This window comes from Anopheles nili, chromosome 3, assembly GCF_943737925.1.
Source record: "Anopheles nili chromosome 3, idAnoNiliSN_F5_01, whole genome shotgun sequence".
Lineage (NCBI taxonomy): Eukaryota > Metazoa > Arthropoda > Insecta > Diptera > Culicidae > Anopheles > Anopheles nili.
In genome coordinates, this window is record NC_071292.1 from 2,017,133 (window position 1) to 2,039,469 (window position 22,337).

The 22,337-nt window shown below is 43.9% G+C and overlaps 1 protein-coding gene across 1 annotated transcript in view; it reads right to left on the minus strand.

Annotated features, from left to right (window-relative positions):
• The window catches only part of LOC128726126 (CUGBP Elav-like family member 2), a 164,058-nt gene that overhangs the window by 65,508 nt on the left and 76,213 nt on the right, over positions 1-22,337 (minus strand). The window contains exons 3-4 of the mRNA XM_053819916.1: positions 14,209-14,291; positions 1,465-1,513 (exon numbers count right to left, since the gene is read on the minus strand). Coding sequence (XP_053675891.1) covers positions 1,465-1,513; positions 14,209-14,291 — 132 coding nt within the window. The remainder of the gene's footprint in view (positions 1-1,464; positions 1,514-14,208; positions 14,292-22,337) is intronic.

The following is a 22,337-nucleotide window of genomic DNA, read 5'->3' on the forward strand; positions in this document are numbered from 1 at the left end:
TCAAAAACCAATATAAGGAAAGGAAAACCAACCACCTAGGAACCTTTTCTCCACATCTTCTCTTCATTTGAATCCAACCATGATGGTGAACGGAAGGCTTTGCTGCGGGTCAGCATCATCAGCTCTTAATTATTAAAATTAAATTTAATGAAAGGAATCATTTCTATTTGAATTTTTTATTCCATGAAGCTGTCTTGCAATAGTATATCGTTGCGAAAAAGAAACACATAAAAGAACATAGCGAAAATCAAAACGCCCTATCCAAAACCCTATCCAAACTAAGAAACATTTTCATAAATGTGAACCAAGAAATAGTATTTTTAGACTTCAATTTTTGCTCATAATGATAGACAATTTCTGATCGAAAAAGGCTATCATTTGTGCAGACGTTTTAAGTGATGATGCTGCCTGAGGTGGTTGTTATCGGTTACTTCATTTCCGGTGGTAGTTCCGGGTATATTGCCACGATTTTCTGGAACCTACCATCACCCGAACGGGAATAAACGCACACAAGGCTCCATCGCTGAGTTTTACCGAGAGATCGCCTCGCGATGAAGCAGCCGGTACAGTATTAATGTAAGAAAAGTGACACTGATAATTGAATTCTTCAAATTTCCGGACCGGTACGCTTCAATTTCCCAAACTTTTTCTGCTCGTGCTTCAGCATGGCAGAATGAAAAATCCGTTTCAATGAGAGGACTGCGGTAGAGACAGACATTTATCGTTGCTTTGAACCGTGTTTACACTGGCTCAATAACGATTATTTCTTTTTCAATCATCTACCATCGATATTATACAGAATTTTCTTCGGTTTTCTTTTAGACATGACATGTTTTGTTAGAGGAGAATGTTATGTTTGAAAACCTAAAAATGTATTTACGTATTACCCCATATCAATGCAATATTATCGCATCGAATGCGACGTATGATACGATGATAGCCTAGGACAATTACAAGATGCACAACGAATGAAAAAAACATCCCTCCATAGAACAGCATTCTTTGCAAATAATTAAGCATACTTTTTTCCATACCTGATGAGTAAATGATTCACCATCATGTCGAAGAAACACACCGAAGAAAACGTTGATATTGAATTAAAAGTTTGAGCAATGTGCTGAACCTGTCGGCCTCTTTCCTTTATTGTTAATCTGGAGTTCCTTTTTTGGCTGCCTATTATCATCGTTGCCAACATAGAAGAATTGAAATTGACATTCACTTAAACGGATGGCTCCAAGTAGCGAATTGTCGCTGCTACCGATGATAGTATCGAAGGCATTTGGAAGCCATTTGGATAGTTGGCGAGGGTTAGCTGAATTTAATTACGATATACTTGAGAACAAATCCACCAGGGATAGTTTCCTTGGTGGAAATAAAGTCAATATCGGAGCTACTCTGCGTAAATGGAATCCTTAACAGGCTAAAACGATTAAACCTGTCAAAGCTATCCGTTTTTCCACTTACCATTTCGATTCTCGCTGTCGGCTGGTTTCATCTGGATCGGATGGTGCATCTGCAAATAAGGCAAGTCAAAATAAAAACAAATCAAAGTTAGACAAATACGAAAGAGGTTCAGCATGCAGAATCAATTGAGCGAGACGTAAGAAAGATTTGACCGGCAGGCTTTTAGGCGTTAAATCAACCAACTACACTAAATACTAAGCAGCACTAATTCGATTCAAATCTGACGGCGATGAAATTAGTCCCGAAACACCGCGGTACAAATGGATCTCATTTCCCATTTCCATTTTCCCACAGCTTCGTGCATTGCAGCAGCATAATTAGCGTAATGGACAATTTATGGAGTGAACAAGGCGCGTTGGCAAACATGAATGGCGAATCAGATTACCGCGCAAGCACCATCCCACGCGTATGAGGAAAGCGCATAATTAGGAAATGATTAGGGAAAGCTTGCTCGTATCGACGGTTTGATGGGCATGAGAGACTGGGCCGGTCGGTGATGAAATCATCATCACAACTATTAGCACTCGAAGGGGACCACAGAGCTATCGTACGAAACCTACACAGAAGGTGGAACTCATGCCGAAAGATCGAGTCATCTTTTACATACACAATTGCCTCGAGAATAGGTGGCTCGAATTAAAGGCATGACACGAGCGGCTCTGTGTGTATGTACGATGAAGATTATCCTTGCTCTGGCCCTGCCAACTCTAGAGCAAGGTGCTCCATCATCGAGTAGAAGCGGTAGAGCAAATATTTCCTTAATTAAAACTTTCTCTTCCCCCCTTCCTCGGCTGCCTCGCGGCCAGGAAGCTGCAAACCAGGTTAGTGTTTGGGGTGCTGATGTAGTTATTCTTAAGTGGAAAACCCAAAACTTGCAAGAACCCGACAAGTAGCGTTGCGTCGGGAACTCCAAAACACAACAATAAGTCACTAGTACACCATTGTTGTCTGGATGCTCTTGAGATCCTCGGGTCCATTATTTTCGCCTCCATGCCAATCTGTAGTACGCCTCATCCCTCTCTTTAGCTACGCTATTGGTGACTATTGTAAGTGCTGCGCTCGGCTCATGTTGTGTAATAGATGCAGGAGAAGGCACATCTTAAGAAAACAATCCACCGTCGGTGCTTCAGGAGGGCGGTAGATATCCCGAGAAATAATTTTGACTTTGAGGTAAGTGGTATTGTTTGGACGGAGCAGAGAAAGCAATGCCGCCAGGGTGGTAGTTATTTGACTTTAGCATTAAGTCACTTGAGGCCAAAGCTCTTTGAGCTTTCCAGCACAAATAAGCAGATGAAACGTAGAGTTCAACGCTAGTGATTGTAAGCGTACGTACCCCTTTCTCATGTAGTACCTCTTTCGAATTTGTGCTAGTTATATGTTATCTTATATTACGTACGTTTGAAATGGTAGTTTGTTTTGCTCTTACATACAGTTATGCTTAGTTGTAATACGTTACAATATATAACGAACGATTATAGGTTTGTAAGGAAAATGTACCCTAAATTTATCTTCATTCTTCCGTACATGTACTGTACAAAATCAATACAAACATCGGTAACTAATTTATTTAAATTTCCATTATAATCATCCAACCTGCGGCACTTATCGAAATAGACCTTCTCTCTCCGTGCAATTTCCTTACCCAAAATTGAACAAAATGCACAGCATGTTCCCCGGGATTGGTTTCCGTTTCTTCTGACCAGCGACACACCGCCGTGTGATAAATTTGATGGAATTGAGACACCGACACGGCTATCGCTTAAACTGATCGCTTAACGAGGTTTACATTTCTTTTATTGGCACGTTCCCCCGCAGGGTACAGTACCGCAACATTCCGTCGCCCAACAAACCCGAATGGCAACACGCTACGTGGGTGGTTTTGTTCGATCTAGAATCGACGTTATTCGCCAGTTGGGGAAGTATTTTCGATTTGAACCGCGATCGATCGGGTAAATTCATTTGCTCCTTTTGCAGGCACCCAAACGAACGCGCTAATCCTAGGTCCCCGCATCCCTAGGGACAACCCGTCTCGGACGAAACCCACCGTGCAATGTACGTGCACTGTATCCGCAATCAACGTTCGTCGTGCATTGCGTTGGCAGACTCGCATAGCCGTAGGAGAGACGCATTCTGAAATGATTCAATTAAGGGTTTCGATGGCGGTAACGAACGGATGAGAACGTTCGCGAACAGGTCGCATCGGGTTGCAGGGTTGTTTTTGACGAACACGGCCAAATTTGAGCGCTCCCATCACGCAAAGCATAGCTCCATCCTGGACAGGAGGACATACAGTTTCGATGCGTATAAAATATAAACCACAGTAAACCGTACGCCGGTTCGACCCGTGGAGGACGGTGATGTCCTGTTTGGTCGTAGAATCAGGTGAGCTACTCTATGGCCGTCACCATTCCTCCACGCAAATGGGCACCTTAATGTGCATCCTCTTGCGGCATGGATGCAGCCACAGATACGCAAACACATAATTTCCACGCAACGGCCCTAATTGAGCAGGAACGCGCGGGCGCAAACTATCAGCACACGTGTGAGGGGGCTGCATCCTGCACTGGAAACCACTCATTTCCTGCCAGTCAACGTCTTTATCATCACTAAACTACATCATCATCATCATCATCAGCATGAAAACGCGAACGGCGAGACAGGATACAACGGGCTGCATCAACAATCATTGCGGAAAAACGATGGGGACGACGATCATTATTCTTGTTAATCGCTGGCGCACATTCACTCAACGGCCACCGCTAAAATGCCTTTCCATCACGATACCGGCACTTCATTACCATGCGCTCGATGGGCTAGGAAAGCGGTGCCATGACTGATCCCTACGAAGCCCACGGAGGCGTAAATGATCGGTTGTATGGAGCCACCGAGCGGAATAACGTCCCATAACATCACGCATTGACGGCACTTGCGGTAGAACGAAGTAAAATGCACCATTGCCCCATCGAGCAAAGGAGCATTCATTTATATTTACCAACACTTTAAGGGTTTTACGTGCAAACTGGTCCTCGTAAAACATGCACTTGGTGGCAGCGTTGGTACGCTGCTTAAGAAGACAACCATCCACACACTGAAAATAATTAGAATTTATTCCCGCTTGGTGTCCAGCCGTTGCTGGTCGTGTCCTCAATGAGAAATCATTAGGAGGAGAATGCTCTTAAGCTCGTAGTATCTAGCCGTAATTCAAAATCGATTTTCAAAAGAATGAAGTCCTGAATTGTGCTGTGAATATTAAAAACACTCGTGGCACTCGGGTACGCTTCGTTTCTACCGTCATATGTGTGGTTAAGGCGCTACTTACTTGCAGGCTAACTTTCTCCACCACTCGGCGTGTGATGGTGGGTAAATTTATTACTTCCTAAAAACCATCAACTGACTCAGCACGCCACAGGTGTGGTGGCCATTAATGAGGCTAAATTTTACTGGCCTTTTTCCCCACATGTACGTAGATCCTTGCTTGCACTATGAAGTCTACCCCTGAATGAGGTAGACATGGGAGAATGACTTGCTGAAATATGGACTACTTCCTTCCTCATTATGGAGTAAAACGTATTTCCCAACGATCAAACTACTGTTCAAGCACATCCTTCCGATATGTTATCAATTTGTTTTTAGCAAGCCTCTCAGCTGTTGGAAGCACAACTTTCGCCAAGATTACTCAAGGTGTTTCGCTTTTTCTGGCACAGGATATACCAGCTCGATGTATGGTTTTGCGATTCTTTTACTGGTAAACGGGAGACTTCTTTCAAAGACTAATTAAGGATGAACTTTGAAACAGCCATCGCTTTCCGAGATGGTTCACTTTAGCTCGGCTTGGATAACGAGTGCTGGTTGGATGTGGCATGAGGAAATGCTTCGTTACACTTTCGCTCATATGTTTGTGCTGTACTAGGCTTGAAGGATGGGTTTTGTATAAATATCGACACATGCAGATGCAACGTTCCTCAGTACAAGCCGTTGAACACCGGGGTATTTGATGTGGCGTAGGGATAATGAGACTTTTAGCTTAAAGAAATAATCTCTACGTCTCCCATTATATGATTTTATTCGCGATCTAGGATATTTCTTTTTCTTTGGATAATTAGAAGAAAAGAACAAGTATTGCTCGTTATTTTATGGTGCGACTTATGCAATCCAGCAGAAGCACTTATCCTTCTTGTTGTGTAAATATTCAAAGATATTATTAGTACAGTTTCTACATTTATATTTATTCTTACTAGTAAATTAATAAATATTTATAATTATTCCATGAAAATTTAATCATTTTGGGAAATTCATTTGATTTTATTAAAGCTCAGATTTATTTAAGCATCCCATTCGGACAAAACAATCGATTGCAAAACAACTTTCAGACTGGCTGCTTCATCAAGCGTGCTCCTGGGAGTCTCAAACGGAAGCAACAATTCACAGAAAACAAGCTTATGAAGGGATTAAGATGGAAAATACCCATCGGCTTAGAAGCCAATTACGGGGTCACCGGGAAAAAGGTGTATTTGTTCACATGCAGATGACTGTATGCATGACGGGCTCCTTTCGTTTTAGAGAGGTACAGCCTCGTGATAGTGAGGCAGCTAGCAGCGAGCCGTCCAAGAGGCTCGGAGCTTAGCTGCAAGCCCGCTTCGCAACAGCAACAGGTTGCCCCGTTCGGCCGTCGAATGTCCTTGGGCATATACTGAGTCACAAGTCACCCATCCACCGGGCAAGATGTCCTTGTCGCAGACACATAACACACATTCTATGTAGTGTCCAGTCCGGTGCCCGGTCTCCCGGTCGAATCGTCGAGTGTCGTTCCCTTTCTACGCAGACAATTGAGAAAAGGGAACGACGATTTTGTAGCATAATAATCGGTTCTCCATCGTTGTTCAGCTTTCCGCTCTCCCACTTTCGGTTGTCTCTGGACTCGACGGACAGTCAGCCGTTCATGGGAAACCGAATCCAAATATAAATACGAGGCAGATTAAATTCAATTAGACCTTCGCTGGAACGAGCATTGGAACATGGAGCATCGAGAAACATCCAGCCACTGTTTTCTCATGGCCACCAGATCGGACGCGTTAGAATCGTCACGTTTGCCGTCCACCGTGTGTCTTCTGCAGGCACGACATGAAAGTCCCTCCGGAGCTGCCGGTAGTCAGCTGTCGAAGTTGTGCGATTTCAAGTGGTATGTGCCGTCTCGCAGACGACGACGACGACAACACACAACCGGCGAGCCGGACAGTCCACTATAACGGCTTGCTCCCACCCGCAGGACACTCTCGATCACGTCAGCCCCATCAGGACGCGTGGGAGATACGGGAAGCAAAAGGATGTGTTGCCTATAATCCTCGGCTGCTCTCGTGCTCTGCAATCCCGCAAAGGATTAACAGGATTTCTACCACCACAAGGGTTTATCCGTTTCACACACATACACACCAGGCAGCAGTACCCGCAGGCAGTTTCGTGTCATCGGGGGACGTTTAAATTCGACGTAATGCGCTCTTCACATATGCATAAAAGACTCCTGCTCGACGATTGCTTCGAGCAGTGCGGCCTCGAAAAAAGGATGTTCCAACGGACACAAAAAATCACAATCGCGCTTCCCTGTTAAAAGGGGCATGATGACGCTCGTATTATATGTTCTGTTATTCCAAGGACTTTTTTTTTTGTTTGCCTTTAGCACAGTGGCCACAGCATGGAACTGCTGCCGTCCACTTTCAGAATCGGAAGGTGGTTTCGTTTGTTCCCCAAAAACAATGGGCATTCGGCCGTTCATCAGTGGTCGTCTCGCGTCTAGACGGATGCTCCCGGCAGGATTCGTTCGAGATCGCACCTCTCCTTGTTTCCCCTGCAACCGCTGGAAACCTCATGCTTTTCCCTGAAGTGTTATTGCCGTTAATTCCCTCACCTGGGAGATATAAAAATGAATTTTAATGCCGTGCTGTAGGGAAAAGGTCCTGAAGTGGTCCGATGCGAGCGGACGCCTAGCCTTCTGTTAGTGGGATTTTTCTGGGTTAGAATTTCCATTGCAGGTCGCATTGTTCGATTGGACGCGATATTGTCCGGATCAGTTGGTGTTAGAACGCGGGAGAGTTCAAAACTGCCGCTCTTGGAGAATTATCACCTCTTGTTGTGAAAATCGCCGCCTGGGGTACCGTTGCAAATATTGGCACTGGGATCTCCGGCCAAAGAGCCTGCCGCTGGTTTGCTATCTGTGAGCGGGTGTGACCTCCTCCAATCGACAGAATCCACTTGGCGCTCGTGAAGAAGGAAATAATTGCACGATTATGACACCAAGTGAGAAGGATCGTTTCCTACAGAGAGTGAATCCTACCGAAAGGGAGCGAGAAAGAGAGAAAAGAGGAGACCGGCGAACGATTGGTTGGCTGTGTACGTATAGGTGAAACGAGTTCCTAAGTTGAGCTCATTTTCTTCGACATTATCATCCCCATAACCAGCAGCCAAGGATGCCACCCGAGATGATTTGGAGCAGTAATTTCTACTTTCGTATCGTCTTGCTGCCACTCTAAACCGTAATGGCTTCATTTGGGGCTCTTTTTGGTCGTGGATCGTTCTGGGTTCTGCTTAATGTTGAAGATGGCTCGCTGGGGAGCGTGTTGTGTTGCTTTGGGCCTGAAACCCTTCTGTTGCCCACATTCACAACAGCATCGTTCCGGTTCGACATGCACCCTCAATGGCTCAAAATATCATCGGTTGGAGCGGGGGCTTGGAAGTTTAAATAAATTCCACATGTGCACACAATCTCCTGCGGGCCCCAATGTCGGTCATGGTGTGCGATTTCTGTCTTGCTTACTCATCTCAACAGCTGGCCGGTGGTAGATAAGAGCCCCAAAAAGGCAAAATGCTGCAAATTATGAGAGGGTTTCTAAAGCCTAGCTTTTGAAGAAGCGGATAGAACCCCTGGGTGTGAGGTCGTAGCTGGCAGCCGGAGCTTAGGGAAAATTTTCAACCACAACCAATGCAGTATTTAGACAATTTTCGGAATATGATGGCATGGATCATATATTTTTGATATAGTGTGGTGTTAAGCATTTCGCAAATCTTCATAGCATAGAAAATCAGCACTGTTCAATTTGGTTAAAATATTTGTAGGTCAGTGCAGCTTCCTTGTCGTATCGAAAACAATCGCTACAAGGTTGTGAAAACCTCAACAAAAAACTAGAATGAAAATATTGCGATGCACCAGCCATACAGTGGCTGTCAAAACCAGGAGCTGATAAACTAAGAACATAATCGTTTTTCAACGGCTAAATTTATCACAAATTACTCTTCAATCTTTGCATCCCGCCTAACGCTATGCAGCTGGTAGTGCAACGCCTGCTGGTATGCAACTGGCGCAGCACCACCGTTACCATGCGGAAAATGCAACCGAGGCGCAGTGGAGGCCAAAAAAAAACCTGCCAGGATTCGGTCATAGAACGACGGAGCCCCAAAAAGAATGGAAGTGCAACGGCATGTTGGGGAGCAGAAGACGGCCGTGCAAGTGGTGCACATCTAGAGCAAATTTGTCGCATTCAAGCAAGTCGCTATTCAAATGATTCCTTGAACCTTACATCCGGCAGGGCGTATAGGTGCAGTTGTGAAGGGAAAAGGTTTTCACGGCTTCTACCAGCGAACTGTTAGCAATTGATGGGCTCAGCCCTGTTGGCTAGAGCGAGAGCTAGACGAGTTAATGAAAATGCATTTAGGTGTCATTCATCTTATCCTCTTTCGCTTGCTGGTCGTTTTGTTTCTTTTGACTTCATTCACTCTGCGCCATGCATAGTGACATTCCAACATAGCAACGGAATGTGTTCGATACGATGGGAGCCCTGTTCATTGTTGGAAAATTTTCATTCTTTTCGAGCAAGACAAGCAATCGCTTCTTTTTAATCTTACTTCGGCGAACACCTAGGAAGCAGTATGGAAAAATGACCAGAAAGTTTTGGGTACATGCGAACACTGCAGTGGCTATTATTTTTTTGTTTTTCGATCCGTTGGTTCAGAAAATAGCGCACTTCTGATGAAATTCGATGGTGGTTTATTTTCTATTTGTACCAAAAACTGAACCCACAGCAAACCTTCGATCCTTCATAACAAGCTTGAGTGTTTTTGACACATTGCAAAATGTCTAAATTATTGCAGATTTAAGAGAACTTCTGATAAGTAGTTCATAGAGTGCTTTTTATGTATTCTGATCCAAATGCCTCGGTACCCGAACGTTGTGCCATGTGGAAAGTAATTAGTTTGAAGCATGAGTCCTCCATCTCTTTACGAAGGCTAAAACACAATACCTTTAATACTCAAACCGTTTGGTTGATTGTTCGATGAGCTGTATCCAGGCGTTCTACGAGCTATCCTTCGTAGTGGCGTTCATATAAATGGACAACGAGAAGCATTATGCAAGCTCATCTAACCGTTGGGAGCCCTACCACCACTAACGGTCACCAGCTTCGAGACGGATTTACACATCCAGAGTCGGAGCACTGGAACGCCCAGCTTGACCAGTTAGAATCGCTCTAACAACGGATGATGTTAGCTAGCAAATATTCTGATCTATCCGTGCGTTTCCCTAGAGTTGAGTGGTGACGAGCGCGATGTACTTCGCCACCCGAAACTCTCGTAGTGTCGGTGATAGCACTGATTATGAGTTTAAACGATTATGATTATGTAAATTGAAAATAATAGATCGATTAAAGTTTAATTTCCCACAGCTTCGATGAATTTTACAGTTTGTTGCACGCCACCGGTACACACTGCAGGATGAAGAGATAAAGCGAGTAAAATCAATGTCCGGAGTGGCCCAGGAGCTGCCGGGTCTGCTAATCACACCACCAGCTGCTAATTGCTTAATTCGTTTTCATACTGCTGATAGAGGCTTAGATGTCACGCTGCCACCCATGCAGCTCTATTCCAATCGAGAGAGGGCGCAGGACGGTGCAGTTTTTCAATTTTTGTTATTGAAACACAATTAAGAGCAGATTTATGGTCGTTACAAGCAATTGAACACTCTATTAACATCGTTGGTGCTGACGGTGTGTTGTCCCAGCGGGGTCTATGCCATGTTGCAAAGCACATGAAAAGCCGTTGCGGTTGGACGGTACATGCCGAGGTTTAAACCATTATCGAGCCGTTGCCTTTGTATTCAAATCAATTCCGATGGAACGTATTTTACGCAACGAGAGATAGTTGAGCAAAAAATTTAATGAAAGTGTCATAACAATGTGCAATCATCTGGCAGGGGTAGAGTAATAGCGATTTTTGCATTTCCAGTTTTGAAAATCTGTTATACGATGACATTGTTAGAAAAAAGCCTTCAAGTCCTCGGAGGAAGAATCTTTTTATTCTTGTTTGTTATTCAAGCTTCAAATAGCTCGCTTAGCTCCACCACTAGCAACAGAAAAGTCGCATCAGTAGCGCGTGGAATAGAAAAAACTCTAGTCTTCCGATTGGCGTAAGAGAACTGGTATATCAGAAGCACACAAACACACGACAATATACAAACGCCGGTTTATACGTATCTCCGAGATGGTGAAAAGCTTTTCCCTGCGATAATTCGCCGAGGGATGGTTCATTTTTGCAAATTCCCTTCCTTACATCGACCGTTCGTTTCGTTTCCTGGATTTGATAGCATGTTGTCTCAGCTTGCTTTTCAGCATCGCGCTACCACTCTCATATTGACATGCCTTTGATGAACCATTCTACTTCGGAGGAAACGACACTAAGGTGCTAATACATGCCGTCGTTCCACCGTGTCTGTGAGGCTCGTACATCTGTATCTCAATCACCATTTCGAGCTCACGATCCTTTTTAGTCAGATACGCTCGCAGATACGAGTGGCGAATGGAAAACGACAGCTCAAGTGCTGGGTTTCCAATGAACTGCGCTGATCCAACACATTATAGGATCTGCTGAGCGATGCATAGAAGTGAAAATCAGTGCTTTTTCGTAGATTAAAGAACATCGAGTACCGAAGCCCATGCTTGTCTCTATGCTACACCGGTGAATATGAGACTGCGTGTATTAATATAAAATTACGACAATTTTAGGCGCAGAAATGAAGGTAAGGTAACACTCACTGCAAACTAAGTCGATATCCTCCAAAGGAAATGATGTGGGTAAGCGCAAACAAAGAAAATCGAACATGGCACTCCGCCAACCTTGTCCGGGAGGAACCTTTTTTATCCTATTTCGAAAAGCATTCCAAACTACCGAGAAGTTATCAGAAGCGAACTGCTTTGATATGGGAGAGCAAAAAACAAGAATCAGGAAATATGAAGCTCATATACAAACACTCAACGGTGATGTGGTAGAAGAAACTCGTGAAAACTCGCTGATTCTCCATCTTTTCACACTCATCCCTCGGGCGAGGTGCTTCATGCATCCTTCCTCGTCGATAAATGATTTCAAGGATTTTCATTTTACTCTCGTCTGAAGTCTGCCCACCATGCGGGACAAACTTACACGATCTTGCATGTGCTTTGGACGACTGTTTTTTAAGCACATTCATCGAAGTGCTTTCATTACGGGGTTTGAGCGAAAAATCGCAGCGCCCCTGGAATATTATTCCGCTGCTCAACAGGATCAAATCATCATCATGGTGTCGTGGTGGCATATACCTAACGCCATTCTAAAAAGGAAGTCAACAATCTACTATATTTTTGTCCCATGGCGTTCGAGTAAACGAGCGGTGGAACGTGAACCTCTCATCAAACAGCGCATAAGGCGAAACGACTTCAGCACTATCGTAGCTCATCGAGGGACGCTTCGGCAACAGACTGCGAGGACCGTATCCGACCGTTGGGTAAGTACTCCGTAATATCAAAAGCAAAACGAGCTAGTGTCGCTCCGTAATGCTTCATCACCATCGGCTGTAGCCCACCTCGATGGCTAGAGCTGTAAAAGTATGACATGCTATCGACAAACTTTCAATATTTGCTGTTTAATAATGACATGAAATTTGTTTCGATTTTTGTTTTTGCTGTATCCATTCGTTGTATGAATCCTGTTACCAGAGTGAAAGCCGTGAGAAATGAGTTTTTTTGCTACATTTCATGTTCCTCTTCAGCATGGGTTACCGTATGCGATGCTTCCCATTCGTTTGTTTTGCTTGCCAGTACTGGTTTACATGTGTAACTTTCCAAGCACTCAAGCGATTGTTAAATCGAACGACTCGCCTTAGGCTAGGACAGGAAGGCAACATACCACACGGTATGGGAAAAGTTTCATTTGAAAAAACATAACAATTTGATGACTGGCTGGCATTCATCCGCATCTGGCGCTGCGATTGAAAGACCCGGCCGAACAACGGAACAACGTCACCTGGCGCCGGTTGAGAGGTAGAAAGAGGTTTTCCTTCCACGACCACGATCTTTTACGAAAGGGCCACCACAAACGCAACGAAGTTGGTGCTCGCGCGTCGAACGGAAGCAAAAATCGATAATCATGAATTATTGACAGTTCACTTACTCGACGGTCTCACCCCTTCGATGTCGTCAAACTGCACGCCGGGGCTTTGTTCCTGATGGCTAGTAGTATAAAGATGGGCCATAAGCAGTGACATGGTTTTGGTCGAGATTTTCTCCAAAGATATGCTTTTCACTGTCTAATTGAAACAGCTGCAGCTCATGTATGAAGTGCTTTTAATAGATGTCCCCCAGCGACTCGCTGTTACTCTATGCGTGTGTAAAAAAGTGTTGAATGAGCCTATCGCGGAAGGAACCTTTTGATGTCTTTCTCGCGTCAAGAATATACTTGAGGTGAAAAGAAGCGTCAACGTTCGCCAAAAGTCGAGGACCGATGAGAGCATCCACGATAATCGCAGTGAACGATGAGTGATTCATGTTTAGACATCTGTGACGCCTTGAGGTGTTTCAGATACATATTTCAATATGATTTCATGATGTATTCCTAATGAAGCTATATTAGGTCAGACATCTGAACGAGAACAAATTCAGGGTTTATGGCATCATATGGCGTACGATTTTGGAACTCTTTGTATCATGACTAATATAGTTTAATAAAAAAAATCCTTCTTATATTGCCCGCGTTATAAAGATAATACGTAAGCAAGGTGTACAAGAATAATAAGTATACATAGAGCTTTCTTAGTAACCCAATGTTTTAACAGAGTTATCTACACCAAAAGATGTCTTACATATTTTGTTTGGCCGACTTTTCTGCAGTCACGTCTACAAAACGGATTTCCACCGTAGCTGTACAAAAAAGGCTTTATACTGCGACTATATTCGCATCCGCCCAGTTAGCCAATATGCATGTTACAGTAGACCGTTGCTGTCACGTTTTTTATCCGATTTGGTTTTTGAGCTTTCCCGAAAGTTTTTTTTGCCATCCTTCCACGTACGTTCATCGACTCCCGGTCAGATTCCGGTGGACGAGAATGGAATAGCGATGTGGTCAGCTAGTATGGTGCTAATGCTGCATTTGAACCACGTCAGAACGATTGCACAAGAACACCGAAAAGGATTGGACACACAAAATGACTTTCACCCGTACAGAACTACTGCAAATCGTACGCAAATACGGAAACACTAACGATAGGTGTACACTCGACAAAAACCACATTGAACCCGGGTTGGGATCACGCATGCCAATGCGTGTAAAACGTGAAACAATTCTAGACGGTGAATTTAAGGGCGAGCACAGGGATGAATAGACAAGAGCCAGGAAACCATCTTTGGTACGTGCTTTAGCTGTGAGAAGGTGAGCGACATAAGGGCGACTACTTACCCCGACGAGCGTCTTGATGTTGTGCAGTGCGTCCTGCGCCTTGAGGGCAGCCTTTCGCGTGTAAAACGTCACAAAACAGCACCCTGTGGAAGGAAAGAAACGGAAACAGAGAAGCACGATAAAGCAACGAAACACAGTGGCACAAAACGATAACGATAACGCACGCGCTATTGGCTCAGGCTTGGCACGAGTAACGATTAAAAAAACATTGCAATATGAAATTTAGTGTCTTTTTTTTCAACGACAGAATGGTAGGATAATCATTTGTATGAGCTAGATTTCATCAGTTTTGCAATTGTATTTTATGATATAATGTTAGGCGCTCGAAGCGTACTGAATCTAGCGCTGCATATGTACAGGACAGAAACTTCGCATAATTAACTGCAATATACAAAATGGCTCGTTTGACAGGCAACATTTTGGGACATTTTCTGGGAGATATATACAAAAATAGTCACTGCAATATTGGTAGAGATATAGCAACACAGATACACGTAAATTATCACAAAAATCCCATTCAACGGAAAAAAATCACACACACGTTGCTTGACGAACGGAATATAAACATGAAACAACACTTTTTACGATCGTAAAAGGTGCCTCCAAACACATGTTACGATCAACACACACGGCTTGTGGAAGCAGCAATCCAGAAGGTAATGGCAGCAAAAGCAGCAATATTTTTTTGCTGAGGTGTTACTCAATTCCTAAAACTTTGTAATGTGATACAAAATATGTTGGAAAACAAGCAACAGAATATTTCTTCAATTTCGAGATTATTTCATTTCCCTTGCTGACAACCTTTCATCTGACAGCTTTACCGTATTTCACGGACCACCCTCGGTGAGGCTTCTCTCGAGCCTTCGCGATCGAATGTCGCCCAAGGGAAGAGCCACCATCGAAGATTACTTCCAGCTTAGAGTCTTCCGCCCGTGGCTTCAATTATTCCTGCTGACCCGCTCAAAGTTTGATCCGGTTTTCGGCTTCAGAAAAGTGACCCTCCCAGCGCTTCTCTCCGCTCAGTGCCAGCGAGACAAAGACACCGTGGATCACGGGATGGATTTGCCTCCCGTGCCATGGACCGGATATTAAAAAGATTCAATTGAGAAGCACCATGGAGCGGAAACGGAGCCTGTAGGAGGCGCCCCGTGTAGACTGCTTGAAACGAATCCTGTCAGAACCCCGGAGCGTAGGATGATTGGTCTTTGGCTTGCCTTGGTCAAAAGCAGACACTGGTGTAGGTGAATGGGAAAAAATAAAACACACTGCACAAAGTTCGTACGGCACCGGCGGAAGTATTTTATGAACTTGGAAATGTTGAGTTTTTGTCATCAAAGAGTGGTATTAAAAAGCCTCTGCCATACATGTACACACACCCGCGACGCCAATAATTCCGGCTTCTTTTATACCCAGCAGGGAACGTGGACGTTTGTTCCCAGTGATCAGCAGTGCCTTTGAATTGCTTCATGTGCTAAGGATTTAAATCAATTTTAAAATTAAATGGATTGCGAAGCCAACATGGTAGCTCGTGGTACATTTTTAACTGACAAGATCGTAGATTGGTTCGGCTCCTGAGGCGTTGTGGAACCCCAGAGCAATGGATTGTTTAAATTTGAAGTTCGTTCACAGTATTTGAATTGGTTATTTGTCGCATTCATAAATAATATACAAACTGTATTATCACATGCATTACACATTCTTCTCTTCGTGTCCGTCGAGAAATGTTATAATCATATTAAAATAAAGTTACCTCACAATGTACAAGGAAAGGTCGACAAATCTATTATTATTATTATTTTGATTGATAATTTCATAGACATTTGAAATCACTTGACAAACTATCGTCTTTTGTCAATTTATCCATAGTAAAGATCTAATATTACCTTTACATTCGAATGATTTGAGTAGAAGTATCTGGCAGTATATCACGAGCATGGCAACTCAATTCCCTCATACACCACAGAGAGACCACTCTCAGTAATACTTTGAGTGGTATCCTGGCGCCGAAATCCTCTTTTCTGGAACGTAAAAGATCGACCCAATGACCACTAGTGTTGATTGCGTGTGTACGGGTGTGCATATGCAGAGAGTCTAATGAAAATGCGTTGAAGAGGAGCTCGTTTTCTTATCGTCACCCCGCCGTAACGTTTGGTATCCCCTTGGCTGGCGTATCGATATCGTCACATTACCATTTGAGTCCACTCTATTGATTACCTTCCTGCAACCGAAAGCATCACATTGTGTGCGGATTATGGTGCGTTTTGTTGCCGCTGGAAACCGTCGTCGACAGGACACTGAGACGACCCACTCATCGTCGGACCAGGACGAAACCTAATTAAGTAACTAATCTTCGGTGAAGGCGAAGGTTGTCCTTCGCCCGTTTGTCAACGCCAGCTAGGACATTCTTCTACGGTGGACACGTCGTTCGGTGCTCTTGGAAGGTTCAGGGAAAGAAATGTGCCATGCTTGTGTTGGGCTGTGGAAGGCTTCAACCGCAATGGTCACTCCTTGTTTCAAAGTCCATTTCAGACTGGATGCCATCAAACCAATCCTGCCAACCGGTTCCGGCAATGTTTGATTTCTCTTCATCACAATCTTATCCTTTTTCGAGGGAAGGAGAAGATCTGCTGCCCAGGGTTCTTGTTCTTATTGCAAAAGAGGAAGACTACGTCCTTTGTGGTTGGGGTTGTGTTTCTAATACTGCGCAGACAGAAAATAGCCAGCCAACGGAGCAAATGGCTGGGCTGGGTTCCGAAGTAGCGTCGGTGTTTGTTGTTCGGTATCGCCTCAGAATCGATTCCGAGAAGAGAAAGCTTCCTTTCCAGGGCTCTTGTTTCACGTCTTTCCAGCAGTCTCTTCTGAGAGCAAAAAAAATGTAAAGGTGGGCCATGCTTCAGTCTACTATCCCAGGATTCGATTTGTTTGGTTTGGTTTAGTTCGTTTGGTTTCGGATTTTGTGGTTGAGAGGAAATGAATTCAGTTTCCATTTCGATAACACAACCACTTGCTTGCACGCACGTTCTCCGTTCCGCCCACTACAACACGTTACAGGCATTGGGAACGACCGAAACTTTTCGGATCGGTTTCCTTCCTGACGATATGCGAGGAAAACTCCCGATCGATAGCGTTAAGCCACAGTTAGTGGTGCCGGTGTTCAATTTCTTGGAAGATGTTTGTTTAATTATAATTTATATCTGTTTTATTTTCTAAAGCAAGAAGATGCTGAAGAGATGAACTGAGTGCTTACGTTTTCCAAAGAACGCTGAGAAAGTATTTAAACTCTTTCGATTCTATCAGCCGAAATTGAGAACTCAGTGAGTTGTAACGCATCGAATTAATCAATACTTTTTATTAAACACCACGGTTTCGAGCTTACGAGGGTTTCGTAGTACATTCGTATTTTGAAGCAAATACTGAATAAGGCTTGAAATGTGGAAGCAAATATTTCATCATGTCAAATATCCTTTTACTGGGCGATAACAAGCCGTTGTAGATGCTCGAACATTTTCAATCAAAATTATTGATCGAATATGGTACCATCCAGCATGAATTATGCACGCTTGAGCACACCTAAGCATTTATCGAAAGCTTTGACAGCTTTGCAAAGAATGATTGAAAAGAATTGAAGTGGTTAAAGTTTTCAATTTTATGACAATATATCTAATCTATCTATGCCAATATATCGAATATAATTCACTGATGTATGATACACAACCTTTAACCTACAAGACTTCATATAGCGAACAAAAACCTTGTAGCATGACTAGAGCATCGAAAATTGTACAATAATAACAAGACAAATGACTATTAGAAATTGTTTAAACTTTTAAAAAAAGTTTGAAAGCTATGACAAAATGAGCATTTAATATTAAATTTATACCTATATCAAGTACCATTTGACACCATAGTATCCTGAACTTTATTTTTGGTATAGTCAAATACAAAGAACTACGAATGGTTAAAATTAGCATGCAGCACGGCGAGAAGAATGGTGATATAACAGCTTGTAAAGCAAATTATAGAGTCTTCATCATTACCAGACCCCTTTGCCTTTTTACCACACACGTATGTTCGATTTTTTGAATAACTTATGATTTTTTTCATCGGAATAAAACCACTTGCATTTAAAGTTGTCTTTGTTGGCGTGGTGCTCTAATTTCGATTTGCAGGGCGGGTATAGAACAGGTCTTCAGAAGCTGAAATTAAGGTTTCTCATATAGCAGCACTCTTTCAGCGCCACTCCACTAGAAATACAGCAGCAATAAACAGCTTTCGTAATGCAACGTAAGGGCGAAGGACGAGCTTCAGCGTATTCCAGCCATCGTCGTTCCGCCTTGCAACGTAGTACAAAAACATACGTCAATACGTTTGAATTATTAAGCACCGATGTTCCACTTAGGCTGCTTCTTGCGGTTTGCCTTGTCTTTCTTCTTACTCAATGCGGAAAAGGCTTCACGTTTTCGGCTCTGAACGCGCCCTGGACACGCCTGGACGCCTTGTGACTCCGAGAGCATACTGAATTATGCATTCTAGAATGAAGCTTCCATGAGTAGTCCGTAAACGCGACTTGGCAATGGATCGAATGCAATTGCAGTTGGAATGCATTATTTTTAGCTCATTAAATGTCGGCTATGACAAGTGTATGTCTCTTACCATTCAAGTGATAGCAAGTTGAACTAGATTAATGCTTACGTATGCATAGCTTGCGCTATAAAAATGAATAATATTGAGATGTTTTGTTCCTAAAGATCGGGTGCTTAATTTTGTTTCAAAGTAAATATCTATAATAGGACATAAAAGCTATCATTAACTTTTAGAAAATTTAATACCGGCCACTAATGTAAATTTGATTTTCCAAACAGTATACTGCATTGTATTCTAGTGAAATTAGTCAACGCGTCGTCAACAATACTTTCGATCGCAATATGCCCACGACACAAGTCAATCAATTAAAATCGTTGATGCCAACCGCGAACCGGAACAAACCAGAACGCTGAGGCACGCTCACTTACCTAGGCTGGTTAATATTCATTCGTAGTAGCCGCCGTCATTTTCCCCATTACCTTCCTTTCATTCTTCTTCCTTTCCTTCAAGTCCCACGAACATCTGCCAAGCAAGACCAGGCGTCTCCATGGTCTTCGAATTGAGTCGAAGTTGGGAAATGAGTCCTCAGGGGCTTGTCTTAAATTCTTGCTACAACGTCATTGCTGGACTGAATGGAAGTGATCGATTGCATGTTGATTAGAGCACCGAGAAAGGGAAGTTTGCCGCGCCCATAGGCCCAAAGCCACAAATGAGACGAGACGCGACGTTAGTTTGACGATTGACGGGCACGTTTATCGGTGATTCAGAGGCGATGCCTCGTGCCACGCATAAATTTCGCAAAAGTATCGTTTATGAATAATTAATCGCCACTCGCTGTGTTCACACTACGTCCAAGCTTCACTCCCACTGGGACACTGGGCCTGTTCCGATAGAGCGCGGTCGCTTTTCCGACCCAGTTGCGCCCAACCCAACACACCCGTGGAAAGTTAAACACATCGTTCGCCTCCGGATCCGGCGATCGGCACCCAACCTTTGCTGGTCACATGGTGTAACCGAATGCAGGTAATATTAATTCGAGCAAATTTTATTGGCCGTCCTGCAAATAGTATAATTAATTTCATGCCCACCTCATGCCTGGGCAACAAACCGGAACACGATCCGCTCGACACCGGTCCACCGCATCCACCGGTGGTTCAGTGAAATCCGCTCGTCGGGTTACAGCCAGTGGCCTGCCAATTTACACACAAAAACCAAACAACGACCCCACCAGATGCCACCAGCCGCGGTTAGGCACCCAGACGACGAGTATTGACACCCGGGAGCCACTGCGGGTCCGTCACTGAGGTCTGTTAATTTCATTTGCCTGCGAAGGGACAGGGGTGCGTTCATTTGTTTGTCAAAAGAAACAACCCGGAAAGGTCGCGGGAAAGCGGAGACGCGCGTGGGATGAATGGTCGCATCGAATTCGATATCCGGAACCGGAAGTTAGCTTTCTAGCCAGTGTCCGGCTGTGGTGAGCACGGAACGGCTGCGTCGCATCGTGGAACGAAAGTATGGCAAGGTGTGGCTTTGGAGCGAAATGAATTATATGCAAATTATGTTTAAATTCCAATTGACATTGTCAAATTTATGGTAATTGCTTTATTATGCCGGCTATCAGAGAATTGCCGGGTACGGTAGGCGCGCTGCCGAAGGGCATAGGCGACTATGAATCATGCTCCGTCACACTCGGTCCCCTGCTCGGGCGGTCGGAAAGGATCAAAGCAACAACCGCGCAGGGTGTCCTGAATCGACTGCAAATGATGCCGGGCTTAAACCGGAGCCTTCCACAATTTTGCCCGTGTCGCGTTGGATCGAGCAGGGTCGGTAAGATGCTCGTCCCAGGATAAACTAAATGACGCGTGACAGTTTCTTTCGTGCATTTCAGCGCAATCGGGCATGCGAAACCTTCGACCCAGTGCGCCTTCAGAAGCTATCAACGCTTCCGTTTTGCAACAACAAAAAAGACCAGGCCACATAAATTAACGACACTTTACGAGAACTTCAAGGACGAGCTCCCAGTTCACCGCTTCCAAAAACGTTCTATCTGCATTTGGCACTTCAAGCCGAGAAGGCTTACTTTCGGGGTTTTCCGCTTGTCCGAAACCTTTCGCTCGAATGCGCTCTGGTAGATCCCGGCTCTTGCCAGGTTTTGCCCTCTCAGACTCAGGTCCTTGAGGCTCGTATGAGTAAGATTTTATTGCCTCTAATAAAATGCGAGGAGCAATAGAGGACTGGGATGATGAGGATTTGAACTCATCCAAGGACAGCCCATGTCGTAGGAGATTCCATCCCGTGCGATCGTTACGTTTAATGTTTATGACACTGCTCAGCTTCATCCTAGGCTGCAACGGTGTGGAATTTTCGTTCCGACGCCTTGGGTTGCGACGTCCTGGCGGCGATTGGTCGCACGTAGCCAACTTAAACTCCGGCATGCTTATGTCGATCCGTCACCGTGTTGACGCCGACGTTGTGAAATGACACCGAAATGTGGCACTTTCGTTGAAGAGTTATAAATTAAGCACGATTGCCACCATCATATCTTTGCAGCTCGAATGATATATTAAAATCCAACAGAGCCGTATTCAACTTGTCTTTTGGTGGGGATCAGCCACGATGCTAAAACTTTCTCATTTCACTGTAATGTGCATACGCGTCAATTTTACCTCTCATCGTTTAGCAAGCGTACTAAGCCAGTGTTATGATGCACATCGCTTAATTGGACAGACTAGTATTCTTGCTAACAGAACTGAGCACCTAACAATGATGCATTGTTTATGATTACTACTTAGTTCAAGTTATATAACTTGAAAGAAGGAGCTATCAACTAACAAGCTATAAATGTATTGACATTCTTTATATTTTCTGTATTGAATTACATAAAATTAATAGATCAACACGAATTAGTAGGACCACAGGTGGAACGAATACCTTCGCTTATGTTGTCAATCACACATATATCCAGTATCGAATATATTATAAGATCAACCATGTCGTCAAGCGAATAATGGTAGACAGGTGATAAAAGTACAAGTGTTCAACTATTGCCCTCGAAAGAACCACCCCCATCGTCTGAGTGACAAGTTTGATGTCTCCAAGGATACCTTCATACAGTGACTGGTTAGGAGGAAGGTGTGCGTAATGAGAGGTAGAGAACAAATTGGACCATTTTGCTGTTAATAGCAGCTAGGAAGAAATGGCGTGCTCGCGTTGTGCTGGTTATCTCCACTACTCGCGCGAGTGAGCCAGAATGGTAACTATTACTGTTCCTGCCATCATTGTCATGTAAGGTACTAATGTGCACAGCTGTGTACTTAATTACATGTCGTGCACGCATAGAGGAGTCATTTGAACTAGGTCCGTCTCTTTTCAGCAGCATTGTACAACGAACGCCGTAGTAGTTTGTTTCAACGGAATAGAACGACGCATGTTCTTAACAACTTTGACAATGACAACGCCGCAGCAGATGTTTCATGGAGCTTTTATGCCGTTTCGAGGCAATAATCATATTGACATGGGACATGTTATATTTTCTGTAATTTTTG